We start from the raw sequence: 24,772 nt of genomic DNA on the forward strand, positions 1-24,772 counted from the left end.
TTAAAATACACATGTGGACACCCATCTTGATATGGTTAACTTTAATCTTTGAAGGTGAAATATGTAACATCCTGTAGAGCAACCCATCATATTTGGTGTCATTTAATCCGTCTGATCGCAAATGTCGCAAATGTATATTTGTTATTCTTGTGAATCATATCAGAACCAAGATATATTTTATTTTAGAAAAGATCTTAGACTGAATGTGATGCCGCCTTTTGCCATCTTTCTCTGCTACCCACAGGGGGAGATTTCTGGAATATACGTTCCCCTATAAAGACAACACTCAGGGCCTCTGTTAGGTCTGGGTACTGTCACCAGATCTCCATAATATAATTATAATTTAATTGGCATCAATGACAACTCCAAGTTAAACTCTTGTAGACACTTCAAACAGGTGTGTTGGGTTATGGTTTAATCATCCCAAAATGCTAGATAAAGTTTCGCTAAATTTACACTCACCCACATCCCCCAGGAACAGTAATCTAAACATGGTTTTTGTTTTACTGACCAGAAATACCTAATCCAGTTTGACTTTAAATAGAAGAAAATAGGTATTTTAAAAAATGTATGTTAACCACATTATTAAAATACTGAATATTATAATGTTATTATCATGACCGATTAAAATGTTTATACTTCTTATTAAAATAAATGCATTGCCTCTCCTTCTAGGATCAAGGTGAATAAAAGGCAGTGGCATATTTAATGGGTTAAATATTTTAACATTCCAATATTTCAATGGTAACCAAATGATTGAGTTGTTTTTACAAACGTTACCGCATCTTTTTGATAAGACTGCTTGTAATCTGTTACATATACAAGGCAATTGTTGAAGCAAACGATTTCACCTTTTGTGGTTTTGCTCAAACCAGTTACTGTATGCTATAATTTTTCGCCAAAAGATAAAGGGGAAGAACAATAATTAGCCAATAAGATTATACATATCATAAAGAAGAGTACCTCTCCCCAAAGACAAGGAGAGTATGGAATACTCAATAACATGCACTCTCAGATCTATCTATTAGTAGAAGAATGATCTTTTCTCTCCATTATGTGTTATTTGTATAATTTGTTATTTATATGATTGTCATGTGTATTACTGCTGTGAAGCACTATATACATTAATGCTGCTATATAAAGACATAAAATACAGTACATACATACCCTATGGGCTATCCTATATAATTCTTCTATTACACAATCCATGATAGTGTCTCATGTGCATCTCTGAGTCAATTTACTGACATTTTATGTCTACTAATAGATCTACTAATAGATCTGAGAGTGCATGTAATTGGGTAATTCATACTCTCCTTGTCTTTGGGGAGTGGTACCTCTTCTTTATGGTACTCACATTACTCTAGTGCACCCAGACTATCATCCACGGAGGGATAGCGGGTGGTCTCTTTTGCATATAGAACAATCACGGAACATGCACCCCTAACTATTGGTACACAGCTGAAGCAAAGTCTTGGTATAATGTATATACATATATGCAGATAAACATTTGATTCAGAGTTCTAGTAGGTAAAGATGCAGGTGCAGGATGAATAAATCTTTTATATACTGTATCTGATATATATTTATAAAAACCTGTGGGTCCCTGGCAGCTAAGTAACACCATAAGTCAGGGGCACTGTAATGTATAGGAAAAACCTGCCCTGTTGTGTGATTTACCTGTTCCCCTTCTCCAATAAACATGGGATTTCAGGAGTGAGAATTTCAAGGGGGATATCTGGGTCAAAGTGTATTTAGATTTTTTTGTGTAGAAATTCGGGGGACAAAGTTACCGGTAGTCCCATAATTCTCCCTGACGTGCAGCCATGATTTGTGGGTACACGAGGTAAATAACATCGGGGCTATACAGTATCCCCAAGAATCCTGGTTTTCAACCCCAAGTATCCCAGACCCATTTCCCACACGTATATGGTTCCCCAAGAAATATGTTTATTAAAATAATGTTTAATGTGTTATACTGTATGTATTAATCTCTATACAGTCAGCCCGGGCATCTACATAAGTGCCGGGATGTCTGCATAGAGTCCCTGGATCAAATGGGAGTAGGGAAGTCCAGAGGTGTCCAGAAAGTTTGTGAGTAGGGAAGGGCAGAGTGCTAGGTCTTGAGAATAAGGACTTCCCGCAGGGAGGACACTTGGACTGCCAGACCTGGTGGCGCCTGCCCAGCAGGAAGCAATGGGCTGGGTGGGGGAAGCTGCTGCTCGTAGCCACGATTCCCATTGGCCAATTCATATTTCCGCTCATCCGGCTTTCTGAGCCGGCTCGACACACCCCCTGCTCTGATGTCAGCAGCCTGACGAGCCCCCATTCTGATTGGATGGCTGAGTTAGGATCCATCCTCTGATTGGTGGCCAGTCTCCTTTCCATGCTAAACGTAGAACAGCAGGGTCTATGTAAAGAGACTGCCCGATCAGAGAACCAGAACTTCTAGTGATTTGAGTTGGTGAGGCGCTGGCGGGCTATTCAAAGTTGCTCTGTTGCGAATAGCAGAGCAACCGGCTTCAGTTTTGGAGCTAGGAAAGCCTGCCTAGCAGAGACTAAGTCAGACGCGAGGACCAAGTTCCCAAATAGAACGTAGTCGGCGCGGCTGAGTATTCTCACCGAAAAGAGTACCGCATAGCCCAGGACGAGGTCCAAGTCAGGGTAAGGCTGCGTCCATGGTATGGACGACCATGCGGACACGTTCGCATGCTGCACGATCAGACTGCTTCAAGGCAGCGATCGCGTCCATGCTGCATGCGGGCGCGGAGGCAAGAGGGGGCGCTTGATGCGAGTGAAATCAGTTGATGGCGAACCAGCTCCATGACGTCACTGGGAACGCCCCAGGAACGCCCCCCATGGCCCGAGTACTATGGCCAGGGAATGCACCCGCTTTCTCTCAGCCTCTGCGTGCCTCCGCACGGCTGCACTCTCTATAGACGCAGCCTACGCCTTCCGAAGCAGGTGCCCTGCACCTATTTGAGTCTTGTTTTCACCCCCAGATCCCCAGTAAGTGTGTATTCTTTATGCATTTTGTATATTCATTGTGTGTCCGCAGGTTTCACTCGTATAGACCTCATTTTATGCCACTACCTTGTTTTGCCAGTGAATGATCCCAGAAGGTAAAATGTGTTAACATTTTTGGTCTCCCATGATAGTCCCTTTAACGCATTTCCTGCACTAGGCGCTTTATCTTTGAGGAGTTGTGCTCTCCCCTTTCCTATCATTCAGGCTATCTACATTCAGGCTATCTACATTCAGGCTATCTACATTCAGGCTATCTACATTCAGGCTATCTACATTCAGGCTATCTACATTCAGGCTATCTACACGTGGTCTGTTTTGCTTATACCAAGATTATAAATCGCATTGAAACATATTCGGTTTGAATATATGAAACATTTACTTTATCGGATATTAAATACTTTTAAAAGAGACAATTACACCATTGGGTTGTAAAAATTGTAAAAAAAAAAAAACTATTGCTATTACTTGTCATTATTAACAGTATTATTATTTGTATTATAATGAAAAACCCACAACAATGTTTGAAATAAAAATAAAAAAAATATAATTTAAAAAAAATAAAATTATTGCCAGTTACTTTCTTTCTAACTCAAGCAAACGGCACCCGATGCCCACAGGGTGGGAAAGCCACAGTACAGCATTTCTGCTTTCCCTGACATTTCTGCCTCGGCTAAGTGCTCAGAACTATGCAGCTTGACTGGAACGCAGACATTTTTTTCATAATGCAGCTACGTGATGACAATCATTTGCATATTTAAATTAGATTGTAAGTTCTTTGGAGCAGGGACTCCTCTTCCACAATGTTACATTTATGTCTAAAGCACTTATTCCCATGATCTGTTATTTGTATTATTTGCTATTTATATGATTGTGTATTAGTACTGTGAAGCGCTATGTACATCAATGGCGCTATATAAATAAAGACATACTGTACATACATACATACATATTTTGCATTCTGTAGAAAAGCCTAGGGCAGCTTTGTATAATCATAATACAGTGCCTTAATAGGTTACTAACAGGCGGGTTACTTTCCTTATTGCCTTTTTCAGAGAAGTTAAATGGGAAATATAGCAGTTATAGAAAGAATGGCTTTTATGAAGCCAACGACTTTTTACAGAAGCGAAATTAGTCCCAATTATCAATATATTATACAGTGTAATAATCAAGTATCTCAACAATGTAGCAATTTCTGTACTGTATATAACGTTAGTTGTATAATCCTGGGCATGCTTGAGAGATTTTCAATTAAAGGCCAGATGCCTTTTTCTGGATAGCAGATTTATTAGCGGCCTGCGGCTAAAGCAGGAATCTCGCCGGGGAATGTTTACATCATTTGAACCAGGAAACTGGACTCCTCAGTGCTGGAGCGAGCTATTTTCGGGGCTGGGCACCCCCTGGTTCTCGAGATGCATACAGTACTGTCTGCATACCAGGTTTAAAGTTCTCTCCATGGGGAAACAATATGGCCACCATATCTTGTAGGATCCATCATCGGTTATCAGTTACGGCTTCCTATTGGTTGTCGCCGGTGGCCATATTGTATCTTCCATGAAGAGCACCATCACCTTCCCCAGTAATTATCTGTGGAAGGGAAGGGTCCCCTGCAGTGAAAACAGAATGGCTTCAGCACCCACTCTGCCCACCCAACCTCCCCCACCCCAGTTACAATTAAGTTTTAAAAAAAATGGCTGCTTTAAGGAAATAAAAAGCCAGCTACCTAAAAACAGTTATTAAACCTAAAATTTAGGCTTTGAATTCTGAAACCTATAAGAAATGCACCTGATAATGGGGTTTCCCGAAATGCTGTGCTTCTGTCACTGTAACCATCAAATACATCTATGTATGATTAAGCCACGCCGCGTATAGGGGAATTCGTCTGGCGTGGCCACAGATCCCCATCTCACCTGCACCAGATCCTGTATCCCGGCATCCCAAAGTTGAGTGCCCACTGCCACCATTTTCTCCTTCTGGCAATTAAACTGCAGATGTGACCAGACTTCCTGTATCAATGCAGCACAAAACCAAATGCATTTTGTGGCCCGCGACCAGGACTGCACCGTGGCCGCAAAAATTGAGTTTTGGGGCAGCTGTAGTACTCTGCAGTAACAATAGGTGGTGCTAGTGTGTGTTTAATCTAAAGGCATTGTAACCCGCCCTTTATTTCCATACATGTTTCAATTATAAAATAACTTCAGATTACTAAAAAGAATTTTTAAAGTATGACATTTTTATTAGAGTTTACTAGAGCAAAGAGATAAATTGCAAACTGGGAATTAAAACAATCTTCAACTGACATCCTCTGGCTGCCTCTTGTATAGTTTCACCTAAATAATCGAGAAGAAATAGATGCATTAATTAAACTGTGCTGCTCTGTCGGTGCGCATGCGCGTTTTATGTAAACTCCATTAGTTCTGCTGTGGAATTGAATTTGTTTGCATGCTCGTATTACTGGTGTGTGACCTGGATTGAATGCCTATGCGGTCCATTTGCGCGAATGCACGTTACAGGTACTGCCAATTAAATGGAACACATACATTACCCTAATTTTTAATTATCTTTGAATGTGTTTCCTACATGAACAAGGTGCTTACATTGATCAGCCTACCGAATCTGCAAAAAAAAGGGTGAAAACATGGATTAAACAATGGCAAAAAATAAATGACAGTATTAAAAACAGTATTCATAAAAAAATGTAATTCTTTAGTCATCAGTTTCCTTTATTGATTAGTACAGCCCTCAGTCCTCGGTTGCCGTAAAAGTCAATTTATCGGGGTTTTTCATGGTTTTCAATTCTGCAGTAGTGCATTATCAGGATGTGTGGAACCCTCGGAGGTAACATGAAAACCCACAAAAAACGGGAGACCGAAATACGTCAAAGCTGACCGGATTTATTGTTACACTAAAGGAAACACAACTGGGAAAACAAAATGGAGTCTGCAAAGTGTGCAGAGCAACAAGGAAGAGGTTATGGTAGCTAAAGGAACAAAGAAGCATGGGGGCAAATAGAATGAAGGAAACCAACACGACAAACTAAAGTTAGTTTTAAGTATTGCAGTGCTACATGCAAAAAGCAATAGTAGCAGGGGAGAAATAATAACCACAGGCAAATAGTGCAAATGAAATACAAGACGACAAACTAGCAGAGCAGCAGACAGGAGCATGCAGGATGATAGAGGGGCAGAGCCCAATACAGCGGGCCCTACTGGGGACCTTTTTCATGTGGGGTCTGACAGCCGCAGGATCAGCGCTGGTTTTCGTGTTCTCCAGTGGGCAGAGACAAATCTGTGGTGGAAGTCTGGGCTTTGCAGCTGGGGTGATGCTTGCCATTTCATAGTTGTCCTCCTGGTTCCTGCGACAGTAATGGCTGAAACGTCAGAGCATTACAGTCACTTCTCTTTCTTCCCGGTGGGGGTTGGGTTCTCGGTGGGTGCTTGCTGGCTTTGTGTACTTCACCAAGTTGCTCTTGCCAGCTCTGGGCGTCAGTGACGATCCTTACACCAGCGCTGCACTGAACTATTAACCAAAACCTGCCAAGGAGAAGGATGAGGGAGCAGCAGTTGAGGACCACATGCTGAGCATCTGGATTGTTAGAGGCGCCTCTCACACAGACAAAAAAGAACACGGGAGGTATACTAGACGAAGAACCAACGGGCTGTGCTGCACGTAGTTGTAGTCAATCATGTGTCAATCATGAGTCAATCATGCTCTGCACACACTATAGGTAGACTCGGATGGATTGGTTGGAGGAGATCAGAATGGTCTATTAATCTGCTGTCTCCTTTTAAAGTTGTCTTGCTCGAACATATCATGCCAAGATGTATCTAGGCTCCAAAACCCACCCCGCATGCCCAGCAATCATTCATGCTTAAATTGCATCAACAAAGAATGAGAAGAAGACCTCACTTGAACTTGTTCTATTCGTATATTTATGTGTATTGGTGTGTGCTACCTGGGAGGTAATCAGAACTTAGAGAGAATAAAAGGTGTACTTGGAGAAATAAATCCCTTAATGGTGCACTACGACCTTGTAAAGATGATTTAATTAAAACTTCAAACTTTTACTTGTAATGGTTTTAAAATTAGAAGCGAAAACATTACAAGAATTGGTGTAAGTGATATACACAGTGAAAATAGGATGGTGTACAATCCTTGGCTTTAGAGTGTCTCAAATTACTTTAGTTTATGTAAATCTCTGCACACAGCTGTGTGATGGTCATAGATGCTATGAATAGTAATATATACCTTGTGTATCTAAAGTGCTGTGAGTATGTATTATTATTATTATTGATCTCTCATGATCTAACTCAGTTTGTAGCGATTGAACTGGTTAGGATCAATTTGTATCAACTCTCTCTTGTGTACTGTACATTGATCTGCAAAGTGGCAGCTTGCCAATGTTGTCTGTGTACAGCAGGTGTACTGTAGCTAGCCTTGCTACAAATATCAATTGGAATGATTACCCCAGAGGTGCAGCTTTATGTGGCAAATGAATGCCTTAGCCACATAGGAGGCGGTATTCTCCTTTCAGATAGTATTTCTCTTGTGACTCATGTGAAGATACCTCTATGCAATGTGGCTATTAGTGCATTGATATGGAAGTGTACATATGTACATATACAGGCGCCTCTTATAAGCAGGTTTTAGTTGTGCACGCTGACGCTTATTTTGCAGGGGTTAATTATCATTGTTGATGTTTAGAAACAGTAGTTGCTGTTTGTGCATGTCCCGTGGTGGGTTGCTGGGACAGCTTAACTGTAGGGTGCGTTGAGAAACCTGGTCAGTCAAAATGTACTTTGTTAGAGGTCTGTACAACGCCGGTTGTGTGCTACGTTGGGCCTTAGTATCTATTGTCGGGAGGGGAGATTCCCCGGCGGCAATATTTGTTTATGTTACGATTCGGCTGAGACACACAAAGGTAAGTGAGAAATCAAGAGGCAGAGCCCTGACTCTCTTAGCTACCCGGGTCACTGCTAGCTATTAGTTGGAAATACCTAGTACTGCAGAGACATACCTGTAAGTAGAGGATTGCATAGCATATAGATAGGTAGGGTTAAAGGGAGGGAACAAGCAGAGCGACAGTAGCAAGCCGTGTGTTGATCGTTGTTAACCCTGTGTATAGCCCTGTCATTAACCCTGTATGTTCCGTGGGGAAGGATCTCAGGTTGAGCAGAGCCTATGGAGGGAATACCATAGGTCCCTAGAGTTACATGGACCAGTACCGGCTACCTGTAGAATATTGGTAATACAGCTGCTAAATAAAAGTGGAGGGGCAAAGTCCTGATTCTCTTAGGCTGAGCTCATACTGTGTGCGATGGCACATGTGCACGTGCCAAGCACAAATTTCAGGATCTCCTAGTGCGCTCGCGTGCACGACAGAGCGAGATGGCGCAATCGCATTTTGAAAAGATAAAAATATTGTCTTCACAAGCAGTGGCTGCGTCACGGCTGCGGTTCAGCCAATCACGGTGAACCAGCTTTGTGACATCATAACCATGCCTCCGCCAAGCCCCCCCCCATCGTCTGAAATACTATGAACAGAAATCGCTTGTGCTACAGCCGCGCGGAACGGTAAGCGCTCGCACTCTCCCAAGCAAGCTGAGTGTATGAGCTCTGCCTTAAGTTGTCTGGATCACTGCTGGCTACTAATTAGAGAGTTGCCTAGTGTTGCAGAGATCCAAGTAGTGGGTTGAGACACACATACACACACAGAGACAAAGACACACATACTGATTCTGTATAAGCAGCTGCACAGCTACTGTAGGAAGATTTAAACTATTTTTTTTCCCACCTGTGAAGTTGCCTATATCAGCTAGACCCCGTCCACGAGGAAGGCCTTGATTGGCTCTCTTAACCAGACTACACTTAGCGAGTCAGCAGGTTTTTTCTCCCTCTGGCAGGGGGCTCAGGCCTCCTTACTCACCGGGCCTGGGACAGCAGTCCCAGCTGTCACCCCCTGTAGGCAGCCCTGTTGATGCAAAGAGACGCAACATAAAAATATGCGTCAATATCCCTCCAATATTGCCTTAGCACCTAGACCAGTGTTTGTCAACCTTTTTTTGGTTAAGGATCCCTAAAATTAGATTGTTAAATTCTGGGGATCCCCAACCCTCTCCCTCATCTCTCTTTTCTTCCCCCACCCACCATATCTCTTTTCTCTCCCCCCCCCTCCATCTTTCTTTTCTCCACCCCTCCATCTCTTTTTTCTCCTCCATCTCTTTTCTTCCCCCTCACGTCACTCTTTTCTTCCCCCTCACCTCACTCTTTTCTCCTCCCCTGTCTCTTTTTTCCCCCTCCCTTTCCCCCTCTCACACTCCCCTTACACTCCCTCTTCTCCCCCTCACTCTCACCCTCACTCTGTTACGCCGGAGTAGCCCGCAGACCAGACCTGTCCCTAGAACTGAGGTGGCAGGTATGAATACACACACAGACAGAGCGAGGGACGTGTCCGGGTTGTGGTATTAGATGGTGCCAGGCCAGATGGGGTGTATTGCGAGAATGCTTGCCGATACCGTTTTCCCAGGAGAATGGTCGTTGCCGTTGCCGAGATCAGGGGTAGGAGACGTATGGAGGAATCGAGATGAGTGCCGAGGTCGAAGGGAGCCAGAAGGTACTTAAACAGGAACAATCCGAAGTCGAGAGCCAAAGGGGGTAGTCTGCCAAGCCGCGTCTAAACCGAGAGAATCAAAGAACAAGCACTGTGAAACACCCATACAAAAACTATGACGAGCGAGGAAGCACAGAACAGAGAGGGTATATAAAGCTGGAACAGCCAACCAGGAGAGGGGGCGTGCCTGGAGGAGCCCAGGGAGCTTTAGTGCATTGGCTGCTGTTCTTAGAGCTCAGGTGACACTCAGCAAGAGCCAGATTGTAACCATGCGGTGTTTGCGGGCAGAGCCTGAGTGGGGATAAGTTCAAGGGCTTTTGTGTGTGCACTGTAAGTCCAACGTGTGCATGAGAGGAAGCAACGTGGTGTGCGCACGTGCGTGCGGGGCGGCGATTCCGCGCCGACGGCTGCTGCGCAGAGCGAGGAGGAAGAACCTCGTGGAGCGTTCCACCATGCTGAGGGGTAAGTGATGAAGCTGAAGGGGGCTTGCGTGGTTGTAGTGGAAGGGTCTGAACAGTGTAAGGAGAGAGCCGTGAGCTCCGCCTGAGACGCTGTGTGCTCACATTCCTAACAGTACCCCCCTCTTCAGGATCGGCCTCAGGACGATCCAAAAACGGCTTCTCCGGAAATTTCCTCCTAAAAGTCTTCAGGAGGCTGGGTGCATGGATGTCTTTGAGCGGAACCCAAGACCTCTCCTCAGGTACGAAACCCCTCCAGTGGACCAAAAACTGAAGCTGCCCCCTGGAGATGTGGGAGTCCAGTAAGGCTTGTACCTCGTATTCCTCGTTATTGAGTACCGTGACTGGATCTGGCTTGCTGGTCTGTTTAGGAAAGAAACGATTGGCAATGTGGGGTTTTAATAGCGAGGTATGAAAAACGTCTGGGATCCTCATGGAGGGTGGTAGTTTAAGGCGAAACGCCACTGGGTTAATCTGCTCCACGATGGGAAAGGGTCCCAAAAACCTAGGTGCCAGTTTAGGGGAAGGGACTCTCAAGCGGATGTTTCTTGACGAAAGCCATACTAAATCCCCTGGCTTGTAGTTGGGTGCCGGCCGACGGTGGCGATTGGCCTGAAGTCTAGCAGTATCGGCGGCCTTGTGGAGAGACTTTTGTACCTTGGACCAAATGTCTTGGAGAGTGGAAATCCGTTCGTCTACCGCCGGTACCCCAGAAGCCAGATTAGAAATGGGTAGGCAGGGAGGGTGAAACCCATTATTGACAAAAAATGGAGATTCTCGGGTGGATTCACTTCGGGCCGAATTGACCGCGTACTCTGCCCACGGGAGGAGTTGGGACCAATCATCCTGGGAATCGGAGATGAAACATCTGAGGTATTTCTCCAGCGACTGGTTAGTTCTCTCCGTCTGTCCATTGGACTGGGGGTGGTATGCACAGGAGAAGGAAGAGACAATTCCCAGTCTCTTAGTGAAGGTCCTCCAGAACTTGGAGACGAACTGGGATCCTCTGTCAGAGACAAGGGAAGACGGAATGCCATGGATCCTAAAGATATGCTTGGAGAAAATGTCTGCTAGGGCGGGAGAGGAGGGCAGTCCCTTGAGGGGGATGAAGTGGGCCATCTTCGAAAACCTGTCTACGACAACTAAAATGGTGTTGAAGCCCCTAGACCTAGGGAGGTCGACTATGAAATCCATGGAGATATGGGACCATGGACGAGCAGGCACTGGCAATGGGAGGAGAAGTCCCTGAGGTCTCTGTGGAAGTGTCTTGTTCTGGGTGCATACAGGACAAGCGCGAGTGTATTCCGCAATGTCTTTAGACATACTGGGCCACCAAAAGTTCAGACGAATTAAGTCTAATGTCCTTCTGAAACCTGGGTGACCTGCAGTTTTAGAAGAGTGTCCCCAATCTAGGACCTCTGGAATGAATCTGGGCAAGACGAAGAGTCTGTTAGAGGGGATCGCCGTGTTTGAAGGGATCTGTTGCTGGTCCCTTTTGATCTTGTCTAGCGATTTGAAGGTGGAAGTAGCCAAAATTCTCTCGGGAGGTAGGATAGGTTCCAAAGCTGCCTCAGGCCTGTCTTCCGAGGAGTATTGTCTGGACAACGCATCTGCCTTCACGTTCTTCGTTCCCGGGATATAGGATAGATGATAGTTGAAGCGAGAAAAAAAGAGCGCCCAGCGAGCTTGTCGAGGACCGAGGCGACGTGCACCTTCGATATAAAGTAAATTTTTGTGGTCCGTTAAAATAGAAAATGGCTCCCTTGACCCTTCCAACAGATGTCTCCACTCTTGTAGTGCCATTTTAACGGCCAATAATTCTCTGTTGCCGACGTCATAATTCCTCTCGGCGGAGGAAAATTTCTTAGAGAAATACGCACAACGGTGAAGTTTATCCTTGGGCGAGTACCTCTGTGATAGTACAGCCCCTGCACCGCAGTCCGATGCGTCAACTTCTATGACAAAGGGAAGATCTGTGTTGGGGTGGCGCAGGATCGGTGCCGTGACGAATGCCTCTTTAAGGGCCTGGAAGGCGGAGATTGCTTCGGCGGACCAGGCAGAAGGATCAGCCCCTTTCCTAGTCAACGCCGTGATGGGGGCCACTAGAGTGGAGAAATTGCGAATGAACTTCCGATAGTAGTTCGCAAATCCTAAAAAGCGCTGGATAGCCTTGAGAGTCTCTGGTCTGGGCCATTCCGTAACTGTCTGGAGTTTACCTGGATCCATCAAAAAGCCTTCGTCCGAAATAATGTAGCCCAGAAATTGGGTAGAGCGTTGATGGAAGGTACACTTCTCTAGTTTGGCATACAGGTGATGTTTGAGTAGACATGAGAGGACGTACAAAGTGTGATGAATGTGATCCTGAAGATTTTTGGAGAAGATCAAAATGTCATCTAAATAGACAATAACAAAGATGTTGAGCACCTCCCGAAATACGTCATTAATAAAGTCCTGAAAGACAGCCGGGGCGTTACATAAACCAAAAGGCATGACGAGGTACTCATAATGCCCACAGCGGGTGTTGAAGGCCGTCTTCCACTCGTCGCCCTGCCTGATGCGGACCAAGTTGTAAGCCCCACGGAGATCCAATTTGGAAAATATCTTAGCCCCATGCAGTTTATCGAAGAGTTCCGTGATCAAGGGGAGAGGATAGCGGTTCTTGATGGTGATACAGTTCAAGCCCCGGTAATCAATACATGGCCTCAGAGTACCATCCTTTTTCTTCACGAAGAAGAACCCTGCTCCCGCCGGTGAACTGGAGGGCCGTATGAATCCTTTCTCAAGATTCTCCTTTATGTAGTCTTCCATGGCTTGAGACTCAGGTATCGACAATGGGTAAGTCTTGGACTTGGGCAAGGTGTATCCTGGGACCAAATCGATGGGGCAATCGTAGGACCGATGAGGAGGCAATTGTTCTGAGCGGACCTTGTTAAAGACCTCACGGAAAGGGTGATACACAGGGGGAAGAATGGAGTCCTGAGTCATTGTGTTAGCCAAGAGTTTGGGAGACTTCCCTGACCTCGGTTTCCAGGTGATGGGGTAGGTGAGACCCAGTCAATTGGAGGGTTGTTCTTCTGCAACCAAGGTAGGCCGAGGGTTACTGGCGTACCTGGGGCCTGGATGGCGTCAAGTACCAGGGTCTCGCTGTGGGAGTAGGTAGATAGCAGGAGAGGTACGGTCTGTAGCGAGATTAAGTGTGGAGACAGCGAACGACCATCAATCCCAACCAAGGCAATAGGTTGGGCCTTCTTCACCAAAGGTATCCGGTTCTGTTTAGCGAAATCGAGGTCTACAAAGTTTCCTCCAGCACCGGAGTCGATAAAGGCAGCAGTAGATGTGCGAAACTCAGCGCCTGCGAGAGAGATAGGAATCGTAAGTTTCTTAGGCAGTGCCTCCTTGGGGAGGGGACGAGGAGAGATAACACCCAGTGAGAGCCCCTCCATACTCACTGAGTGTTCCCATTTCCCGGACGCAAAGGGCATGCACGGACCAGATGTTCAGGGGATCCACAGTAGAAACAGAGTCCGCCGGCGTAGCGGTGTTGTCGTAGTGGATTCCGGATCTGTTGCACCCCTAATTGCATTGGCTCGGGAGGCTCCAGTGCCAGCTGCTGTGAAGGAGGTGGTCTAGGAACCAGAGGAGAGTTGGGGAAGGGTGCTTGGAAGGTTAGTGGCCGGGCATTCTGACGCTCCGAGCGTCGTACCTGGATGCGTTGATTAATACGTACGGCCAAGTCAATGAGCGCCTCCAATTGGTCTGGCCTGGGTTGCCGAGCAAGCTCGTCCTTGATGGACTCCGAGAGACCTTGCCAGAAGACGGAGACGAGCGGCTCTTGTCCCCAGTTCGTCTCGGCGGCGAGCGTGCGAAATTCCACTGCATACTGTGTCACCGATCTTCGCCCCTGAGTTATCTGGAGGATTGAAACAGACGCCATCTCCCGGCGTGCAGGGGAATCAAAGACTTGTCGGAACTCACCCTTGAAGGCTAGGTAGTCTTGTGTCAGGTCCGGGCGCAACTCCCAGACTGGCGAGGCCCATGCCAGCGCGCTGCCCGTCAGTAGGTTGTACACGTAGGCTACCTTCTTCCGGCCGGTGTCGTACTGAAGGGGTGCCATTTCAAATTGAACCTCACACTGGTTAAGGAAACCTCTGCACTCCTGCGGGTTGCCAGCGTACGGCTTGGGAGGCAGTATCTTCACGTCCTGACTGCTGGGTCTGACTGGTTCTGCAGCCTGTGGAGGAGAAAGAGGAACAGGTGCTTCCGGTACCAGAGCCGAAAGTTTAGCCATTTGGCGTGTTAGGGCCACAATCTGATCAGCCATGGCCTGGTTTTGCTGTATCAGCGTAGAGATTGCTTGCCTCAGTTCGGCTTGGTCTGCGTCTTGTGGGCTCGTCATAATGTTACGCCGGAGTAGCCCGCAGACCAGACCTGTCCCTAGAACTGAGGTGGCAGGTATGAATACACACACCGACAGAGCGAGGGACGTGTCCGGGTTGTGGTATTAGATGGTGCCAGGCCAGATGGGGTGTATTGCGAGAATACTTGCCGATACCGTTTTCCCAGGAGAATGGTCGTTGCCGAGATCAGGGGTAGGAGATGTATGGAGGAATCGAGATGAGTGCCGAGGTCGAAGGGAGCCAGAAGGTACTTAAACAGGAACAATCCGAAGTCGAGAGCCAAAGGGGGTAGTCTGCCAAGCCGCGTCTAAACCGAGAGAATCAAAGAACAAGCACTGTGAAACACCCATACAAAAACTATGACGAGCGAGGAAGCACAGAACAGAGAGGGTATATAAAGCTGGAACAGCCAACCAGGAGAAAAGGCGTGCCTGGAGGAGCCCAGGGAGCTTCAGTGCATTGGCTGCTGTTCTTAGAGCTCAGGTTACACTCAGCAAGAGCCAGATTGTAACCATGCGGTGTTTGGGGGCGGAGCCTGAGTGGGGATAAGTTCAAGGGCTTTTGTGTGTGCACTGTAAGTCCAACGTGTGCATGAGAGGAAGCAACGTGGTGTGCGCACGTGCGTGCGGGGCGGCGATTCCGCGCCGACGGCTGTGGCGCAGAGCGAGGAGGAAGAACCTAGTGGAGCGTCCCACCATGCCGAGGGGTAAGTGATGAAGCTGAAGGGGGCTTGCGTGGTTGTAGTGGAAGGGTCTGAGCAGTGTAAGGAGAGAGCCGTGAGCTCCGCCTGAGACAATGTGTGCTCACATTCCTAACACACTCTTCCCTCTTCTCTCTCTCTTCTCCCCTTACACTCCCCCCCCCACCCTTTCTCTTCTCCCCTTACTCTCTCACACTCTCCCCTCACACACACACACACAAACACTTCCAAGGCAACTTTAAATATGTCTGTCTGATTTTCTTTTTAAAGGACAACCACCAATCTCTTTAACTTACAGTACACTATTAAATAAATCCTAGTTATTAATGCAATGGACCATTGCAGAGGTCCATAGGTCTGTGAGAGCTTCCCCCTCCCTGCACATCTCAGTGTGTGCTATTGATAGGAGCGCTGCTCTTTGGTAGAGCACTGCCAGTGCATGTTGGAAAAATACCTGCAGTCAAAATCGCAGCGATAGTGCAAGCGTACAAACCTCTCTTACCTTTGGGGCCTGCGGTGCTGCATCGGTCCGCAGCTTCTTCCTCCTGATGGCCGAAAGTTGAACACGGCTCCGATAGGATGGAGCGGAAGATCGAAGTGACTGTGCAGTTGCTGCTGCTGAGCTGGGGGTCACCTTATCAAAACATCCATATGGGACCTGAAACGTTATTCCACTGTTCTTGGCTGTCACATTAAATGGAGAACTTCATTATGAACTTGTGAGTAGACCTCTACTTTGTATCTCAGTCTTTGAGGAGACCTGCACTTTGAAGAAACTGTTTGGCTGAGGTGGGGAGCAACCGGGTCAATGCTGCGTCTTTTACCACCGGGCCTGGGGCAGCTGGGAGAGGGGACCCAGCTCTCTCCCCCCCCCCTGGTAGCCCCAGGAACCCCCGGTTGAAAATCACTGCTCTAGACTCTAGAATGTAAAAACCATGTGCTTGGATATAATACTGTATACGACCAAAGTTTAGGTATCAGGGATTTTAAATCATTTGGGACTGAAACGTTGGTCTTAAGTATTCATGGACAATCTACTGTAGTTTTCTAACACTTTGCTGTTTCATGTCTTTAAGATGTTTTCCACTGAGGATGATTTTATACAGTATTGTTTTCATGTAGCTTTTTACAAGTGTATGGGGATTGTGCCTGTGATATAATACCAAAGTGTGTTTGGGTATTTACTGCAGTTTAACACCAAAACTACTCGTGTGGGACTTTGATAAAGTGACCTCAGTGTTTCTAAACTGTATATTGCTTTTTCCCCCCATAATAGGTGAAGCAGTATTTACTTGGTGAAGTAGCATTACCTGGAGCTGCCGGAATGTTCTGTGCTTAGCATGGACTTCTGGACCTTCCTTGTGCTTCTCCTGTTGGGTGAGTCAGGAAACGTTTTGCCCTATAAAGTCTCAGTGGTCTGCCACTGACCATCGCAGGGGACTGCAGCAATAGGCTAATCTGGTTTTTAACGATACATTGCGAAACCAAACATTAGTAGTGGGTATGTCTTATTATTTTCATTTATTAACATTTAGGTGGGATGCACTACGGTCCGTTTCTCCCGTAAAAAGCCTAGCGATAACTGTAAGTGAATTCAGTGATCCCCATACCTGGTATGCAGCCAGGGAGGTATGAAGTTAGAGAGATATGCAGCCAGGGAGGTACTGTATGCAGCCATGGAAGTATGCAGCCAGGGAGGAATGCAGCCAGGGAGGTATGCAGCCAGGGAGGTATGTGGTTAGGGAGGTATGCAGCTAGGGAGGTATGCATCTAAGGAGGTATGCAGCTAGGGAGGTATGCAGTTAGGGAGGTATGAAGTTAGAGAGGTATGCAGCCAGGGAGGTATGCAGCCAGGGAGGTATGCAGCCAGGGAGGTATGCAGCCAGGGAGGTATGCAGCCAGGGAGGTATGCGGCTAGGGAGGTATGCAGCCAGGGAGGTATGAAGTTAGAGAGGTATGCAGCCAGGGAGGTATGAAGTTAGAGAGGTATGCAGCCAGGGAGGTATGAAGTTAGAGAGGTATGCAGCCAGGGAGGTATGAAGTTAGAGAGGTATGAAGTTAGAGAGGTATGAAGTAAGAGAAGTATGAAGTTAGACAGGTATGAAGTTAGAGAGGTATGAAGTTAGAGAGGTATGAAGTTAGGGAGGTATGAAGTTAGGGAGGTATGAAGTTAGAGAGGTATGAAGTTAGGGAGATATGAAGTTAGGGAGGTATGAAGTTAGAGAGGTATGAAGTTAGAGAGGTATGAAGTTAGGGAGGTATGAAGTTAGGGAGGTATGAAGTTAGAGAGGTATGAAGTTAGAGAGGTATGCAGCCAGGGAGGTATGCAGCCAGGGAGGTATGCGGCTAGGGATGTAAACAGCTGTGGAGGTATGAAGTTAGGGATGTATGAAGTTAAGGAGGTATGCAGCCAGGGAGGTATGCAGCTAGGGAGGTATGCATCCAGGGAGGTATGCATCCAGGGAGGTATGCATCCAGGGAGGTATGCATCCAGGGAGGTATGCAGCCAGGGAGGTATGCAGCTAGAGAGGTATGCATCCAGGGAGGTATGCATCCAGGGAGGTATGCATCCAGGGAGGTATGCATCCAGGGAGGTATGCAGCTAGGGAGGTATGCAGCTACGGAGGTATGCAGCTAGGGAGGTATGCATCCAGGGAGGTATGCAGCTAGGGAAGTATGAAGTTAGAGATGTATGCAGCCAGGGAGGTATGCAGCCAGGGAGGTATGCGGCTAGGGAGGTATGCAGCTAGGGAGTTATGCAGCCAGGGAGGTATGAAGTTAGGGAGGTATGCAGCCAGGGAGGTATGCGGCTAGGATGTATACAGCTAGGGAGGTATGAAGTTAGAGAGAAATACAGCCGGGAGGTATGAAGTTAGAGAGGTATGAAGTTAGAGAGGTATGAAGTTAGAGAAGTATGAAGTTAGACAGGTATGAAGTTAGAGAGGTATGAAGTTAGAGAGGTATGAAATTAGGGAGGTATGAAGTTAGGGAGGTATGAAGTTAGAGAGGTATGAAGTTAGAGAGGTATGAAGTTAGAGAGGTATGAAATTAGGGAGGTATGAAGTTAGAGAGGTATGAAGTTAGAGAGGTATGAAGTTAGAGAAGTATGAAGTTAGACAGGTATGAAGTTAGAGAGGTATGAAGTTAGAGAGGTATGAAGTTAGGGAGGTATGAAGTTAGAGAGGTATGAAGTTAGAGAGGTATGAAGTTAGAGAGGTATGAAATTAGGGAGGTATGAAGTTAGGGAGGTATGAAGTTAGAGAGGTATGAAGTTAGAGAGGTATGAAGTTAGAGAGGTATGAAATTAGGGAGGTATGAAGTTAGGGAGGTATGAAGTTAGAGAGGTATGCAGCCAGGGAGGTATGCAGCCAGGGAGGTATGCGGCTAGGGAGGTATGCAGCTAGGGAGGTATGCAGCTAGGGAGGTATGAAGTTAGAGAGGTATGAAGTTAGGGAGGTATGCAGCCAGGGAGGTATGCGGCTAGGGATGTATACAGCTGGGGAGGTATGAAGTTAGGGATGTATGAAGTTAAGGAGGTATGCAGCCAGGGAGGTATGCGGCTAGGGATGTATACAGCTGGGGAGGTATGAAGTTAGGGATGTATGAAGTTAAGGAGGTATGCAGCCAGGGAGGTATGCAGCTAGGGAGGTATGCATCCAGGGAGGTATGCATCCAGGGAGGTATGCATCCAGGGAGGTATGCAGCCAGGGAGGTATGCAGCTAGAGAGGTATGCATCCAGGGAGGTATGCATCCAGGGAGGTATGCAGCTAGGGAGGTATGCAGCTACGGAGGTATGCAGCTAGGGAGGTATGCAGCTAGGGAGGTATGTATCCAGGGAGGTATGCATCCAGGGAGGTATGCAGCTACAGAGTTATGAAGTTAGGAAGGTATGCAGCTACAGAGTTATGAAGTTAGGAAGGTATGCAGCCAGGGATGTATGTACCGAGGGTGCTAAGCAAATCCTCGTTTGTGTGAGAAGTGTGTGTGTGACGTCTGTGTGTGTGTCGTGTGTGTGTGTGTTGTGTGTATGTGTGACATTATGTATGTGTGTGTGTGACATTGTGTGTGAAATTGTGTGTGACATTGTGTGTGTGACATTGTGTGTGTGACATTGTGTGTGTGTGACATTGTGTGTGTGTGACGTGCGTGTGACGTGCGTGTGACGTGCATGCGACGCGCGTGCGACGTGCGTGCGACGTGCGTGCGACGTGCGTGTGTGTGTGACGTGCGTGTGTGTGTGACGTGTGTGTGAGTGACGTGAGAGAGAGAGAGTGTGTGAGGAGGGGGAGGGGGAAAGGAGAGAGAAGGGGGGCAGGAAAGAGAAGGAAGGGGAGGGGAGACGAGAGAGGAGGAGGGGGAGAGGACAGAGAAGGAGGGGGAGGGGGGAGAGGAGAGAGGAGGGAGACAGGGAGAGGAGGGAGAGAGAGACATTGATTCGTAGGGTTGATGTGAGATACGGGGGGGAGGGGGATGATGTGAGATACCGTGGGGGGGGGGGTGATGTTTAAAACAAAATCATTAGAAAATATATACACATTCTTTATTCAAAAGTATGAGTTAGTTATTATTTATTACCCCTACTGCTTTACACGTCTATTTTGTGATTTACCCCTGTCATGTGTCATCCAGATAGGGGTTCCCCAAAATTTTACGAAATACTTAAAGGGTTCCTCCAAACAAAAAAGGTTGGGAATCACTGGTGTGTGTGATGTGAGATGTGCCAGCAGGGGGGATAGCGGGGGGATGTGCCAGATAGCGGGGGGAGATGTACCAGCAGGGGGGAGGGAGAGATGTGCCACCAGCGAGGGGAGATGTACCAACGGGTGGAGATGTGCAGGCAGCGAGGGGACATGCCACAGCAGTGCGGGAAGATGTGCCACCAGCGGGGGGCGACGGGGGGGGACATGTTCCGGCAGCGGGGGGAGACAAACACACAGGCACACACACGCACATATATACACAGACAGACACACACACAGAGACAAATCTCACCCCGCACTACATCCAGCAGTGGGGGAGGGGGGGCCCGGGGAGATGTGCCGCAGCAGGGGGGGAGGGGGGTTCATGTATTCAATATTACATTCCCCGGGCGAAGCCGGGTACAAAAGCTAGTATATCATATAAAACAATATTAAAGCATACAGTGAAATACATATAAAATGGTCATTAACCCGAGTGCCAGTGAGGCTACCTAATTCCTCTCAAAGACAACCTGGGTAGTCTTAATGGCACGAAAGGGGAAAATGAAAAACTAAAACCACTTACCCCATCCACGAAGAGATCTCCCATGATCCTCAGGGTACAAGACTCCCTGGAAATAATCTACAACAATAACCCTGTGGGCCCATGCCCATGCCCAACCTGATGGTTACCCATGGCTGCCAGACAACTCGGGCTACTAAGGTGTTAGTATAATATATAATACATTTTTATTTATTGTACTTGTATTTAGACTTGGTATTCTATCCCCTCCAAGCCGTATTCCAGGGTCTGAAGATCAAAGTAAGACCCAGGTTCTTTATCATTTTAAGTTATCCTGAAGAAACATGAGCTTTAGTACGCCGATATTCTTTGCATATTTATAACTTAGTGAATAAGGCATTATCTCAGGGATAATAATGGATGTTTCTGTTTTAGGCGAGGTCACGTTATTTCCCCTTATTTAGCAGAGCTTAGTGAATTCCTCCCCCCTATAGCTCTGCACTGTGACCAACAACCATTTCTACTGTTACCCCTTCCTCCGAAACATACTGTATAGCTTGATGTTAATGGTACAGTATCTCAAAATTTATTTAACAGGAATAAGTGCAGCTAATAAATGGAAGGTAGGATTGAAGCTGAATTGAAACCGCAAATACTTTATTGTTTATCCTTTTCTTTTTCAGAGGATTCCACTGCAGGAACTACCGTGCTGCCAACATTATTTGAGACAGGTAATGCAGCCGAAAACATAAACACTGCTACACAATTTGACGTTTAATCCAGTGGAACTATAAAAGCCCCAACATCTGGGAAAAGAGTGGATGCCTCTCTTCTTAGTACAGAGGTGATTCCAACCTTCATTAGCCTCAGTGTTTCACCAACATATGAACTTTCCCAAATAACAGCACCCGTTTCTGTTTCTGGGACTCATGTGGCCCCTGAAACAAGCCAGTCTGTTAAAGAAAGATCAGATACAGTACCACATCAGTCTCCAACAGCAGTACGGCAGAGGCAATTAACTCAACAGAAATCAAAAAACGAAACACATAGTGCTAGGGAATCGCTATTACACATGACAACTGTAAATTCTCTCATCCTAGATTGGTACAACATCTGGACCTGAAATCATCATGCTAACACAAACGTTGGGAGTCACAAGGGCAGCACAAGAAACAACCTTAACAAATGTGGTTATTTAACAAATATTTGGAATTGATATTTAATTGTATAATTATATATCAAGTATAAATATATTGCCCAGTCAGGTAGATTCACAAAAGCTGGCAAGTGACTTTACCCATGCAATTGCCATGAGTTATGATACTGCAAGTGCCCAGACAAATCCAATCTCCATCCAAAACTCCAAAACCTCAATATGAACCAGAGAACAAAAAAGAGTACGGATGTAACTGGCCACAGCTTTGTTAAAGAATTCCAACCATCAAATAGGCCAGCCAGTCGTCAGGATCTTCAACAGGATAAATAGAGCAAACAGATACCATCGCCCCTTAATTAGCCAAGCACTGCAGAACCCGCCTGGTAGCAAACCTTCAGGTTCAGCCCCACCTGGCCACCTACCAAGAAAATGACCTTCAGATCAGCAGAAATCCGACCTCCAAAACCCATACCCGAAGTCACTACTAATTTATAAACACCTTGCCCCTCACTAAAGGCCAGCTTTAACTCACTAAATCCCCACAAAGTAATCAAACTGCAGCTATAATAACATATAAACAACAAAGCAAAAAACATTTCCCACTAGATTTGTACTTATTTTCTTTATTATATATACATACATATACACACATATATATATATATATATATATATATATATATATATATATATATATATATATATATATATATATACTAGCTTTTGTACCCGGCTTCGCCCGGGGAATGTAATATTGAATATATGACCATGTCCCCCCCCCCCCCCCCCTCCCTGCTGCTGGCACATCTCCCCGGCTCCCCCACTACTGGATGTAGTGCGGGGTGAGATTTGTCTCTGTGTGTGTGTCTGTCTGTCTGTCTGTGTATATATATATGTGTAAAACACAAAATAGATGCCGCAGTCAAATCAGCTCAAAATGAACTGGTAATACACAAAACCAGACGTCAGGGTAAATAATACCCTCTGGCGGTGCTACCGACCCAAAGACAATTTAAACACAGAAAGAAAAAAGAGGGTCAAAAATGGAGCACTCAGAAAATATATGGTGAAAATAGAAAAATGGATTTTATTAGTAATGCAAAAATAAAATAATTAAAAAATACCAAAACACATACCACATATTAAATGACTGCTGTAGAAATTAAACTTATAATATCTAAACAAAAAAACCCCAAACATGGAAGAACCATATAATGAGAGTCCCAATAGAACAGAACAAAACTAGGGGAAAAGAAAATTCCCCTAGAGATGTAGTGATGATCGGCCAATCATAGGGTAGGTAGGGACTCAAAAAAATAAATGGAACAACCAGATGACACAATAGTAAAAAATAGGATGATAAATCAAAATATAACACTATAAACCAAAAACCTGCATGTAAAGCAACTATAGAAAATATCTAAATGCTGCATAATATAACACATGAGATGCCAGGCAAAAATAGGTACTAACACGGGGGAAATTTGAAAGATGAACAGCAAAAGCCTGAGTGGCTAGGATAATGATGGTGAATAACATGAACAAAGCCACAGAGGTATAATAAAAAAAGACCCTGAGGATGCTGAAATATAGAGATGAGTCCTGATGCTAGTAAAACACTGCGAGCATGTAGTAAGTGAGGTAGGGAGGAGGTCCAAATAGAGCACAATGTGCAATGAATACAGACCCCCAGCGTTCCAGTCCCACAGTAGAGTAATAACCAGCAGCAAGCGTAGAGCGCCCCAGCATCAGTCTGGATGTGTAGTTGAGGTAGACACAGGCATCACGCTGCACAGAGCATACACGGGTCAGGGGGATGTGGAGGTATGACGCAGCTCCGACGGCCGTTTCGCCGTGAGGCTTCTTCCGGGTGCGTAGGTCTCATGAGTGCTCTTTAAAGGGCTCCGATTTCACGCCAAATTCAAGCTCTCGACCGACAGCCAATCAGCAGTGCTGTATTATAGGCGCGTCATCTGTTGCGGAGGATATGCGAGAGGAACTTGAGAGCACTACAACTTAAAGAGACACACATGAGTATAAGTCACATAGTAGGTCAAAATAAAATAACAAAAAAGTATATATAAGTATAGCCATGCATAATAATGGTATACTACTTTCCTCTCTGTTGGCAGTAAGTCCTGATAAGTACAGGTATGCCAGCAGTAGTTATGGAGGTTTTCCCTCACACCCTGGTGAGGTGCTCTATGTATGGAGGGGAGTGGCTGTATGCTCTGAGTCCCTGGATAGTGACATCAGGGATGCGCCTGCCTCCTGAAGTATATAAAGCACAACACTGTCAGTTAGTTAGGTATTCCAGCAGTTATGTGAAGTATCTGATAACTTGTATTTTCCTGCATAAGGGATTGTAGGAACACTTTGTGACCCTAGTGCAGTAACTAGCGGTACAGGTTGACCAATCAAGCCTGTCTAAGCCACTCTGTGTCCAGGGACCTGGCGCAGAGAGGGTCTCCCTAGGAGAAGGGGGAATCCCACTTCAATACGGGAGGGCGTACCTGGCAAAGGGACAGCACGAAGAGATGTGCGGCTAGAGCCGGCAGCTGCATGGGGCAGTCTGCTACATCCCAATCTACAATAAAGATGACCTTGTTAATGAAACCCCCACTGTGTGAGTGTGAGATTACTCAACAGTGGCAGTCACCACCAAGAAGGAGTTCCTCACCAGGACCATCTCCCTGCGGAAGCACAGATCCTGATGAGGTGGAGGCGCTGCACATGATGTAAGTTGAACTCGCACCCACTACCTCAGCTACCTGTCCTGATGACATCCCCTAATACCATCAAGCGGGAGACTCAGGAGTCCTGTTGCCTACAGGTGCACCACCAAACACGAACACGTAATGGGGACTGGTTAGACTGCCCGGGCCAATGTGAGATTGGGGGGGGGGGGAGAACCCGTTACATAAGATATAAAGGTGAAATAAAAAAAGACAAATACTGGACAAGGTGCAAAGGAATAAAAGATATGGACAGAAAGATAAAACTGAGTATTAACAGAAGAAAATATGTTATAATAGATATACAGGTCTGATGTATAGTCTATACAGTGAGAGACAGGTATACAGATCTGAAATATGATCTATACATTAAGAGACAAACGGTAAATAAGAGACAAAGAGGATAAAATCAAAAGAAAGCATGAGCAAAATCAGAGAAACATTGCAAAACTAAGATAGTCATTAAGTCCAGCTGGGATCATAGTTCCCA

General features: G+C 46.1%; 2 protein-coding genes across 2 annotated transcripts in view; both read left to right on the plus strand.

Annotated features, from left to right (window-relative positions):
- The window catches only part of LOC142497853 (alpha-tectorin-like), a 299,739-nt gene that overhangs the window by 78,228 nt on the left and 196,739 nt on the right, over positions 1-24,772 (plus strand). The gene's annotated exons all lie outside the window — the stretch shown is intronic.
- The window catches only part of LOC142498158 (uncharacterized), a 69,853-nt gene that overhangs the window by 821 nt on the left and 44,260 nt on the right, over positions 1-24,772 (plus strand). Inside the window, exons 2-3 of the mRNA XM_075606667.1 lie at positions 16,466-16,566; positions 21,076-21,123. Of these exons, the coding sequence (XP_075462782.1) occupies positions 16,530-16,566; positions 21,076-21,123 (85 nt within the window). The 5' untranslated portion in view covers positions 16,466-16,529. The remainder of the gene's footprint in view (positions 1-16,465; positions 16,567-21,075; positions 21,124-24,772) is intronic.

Source organism: Ascaphus truei, chromosome 6, assembly GCF_040206685.1.
Source record: "Ascaphus truei isolate aAscTru1 chromosome 6, aAscTru1.hap1, whole genome shotgun sequence".
Classification (NCBI taxonomy): Eukaryota; Metazoa; Chordata; class Amphibia; order Anura; family Ascaphidae; genus Ascaphus; species Ascaphus truei.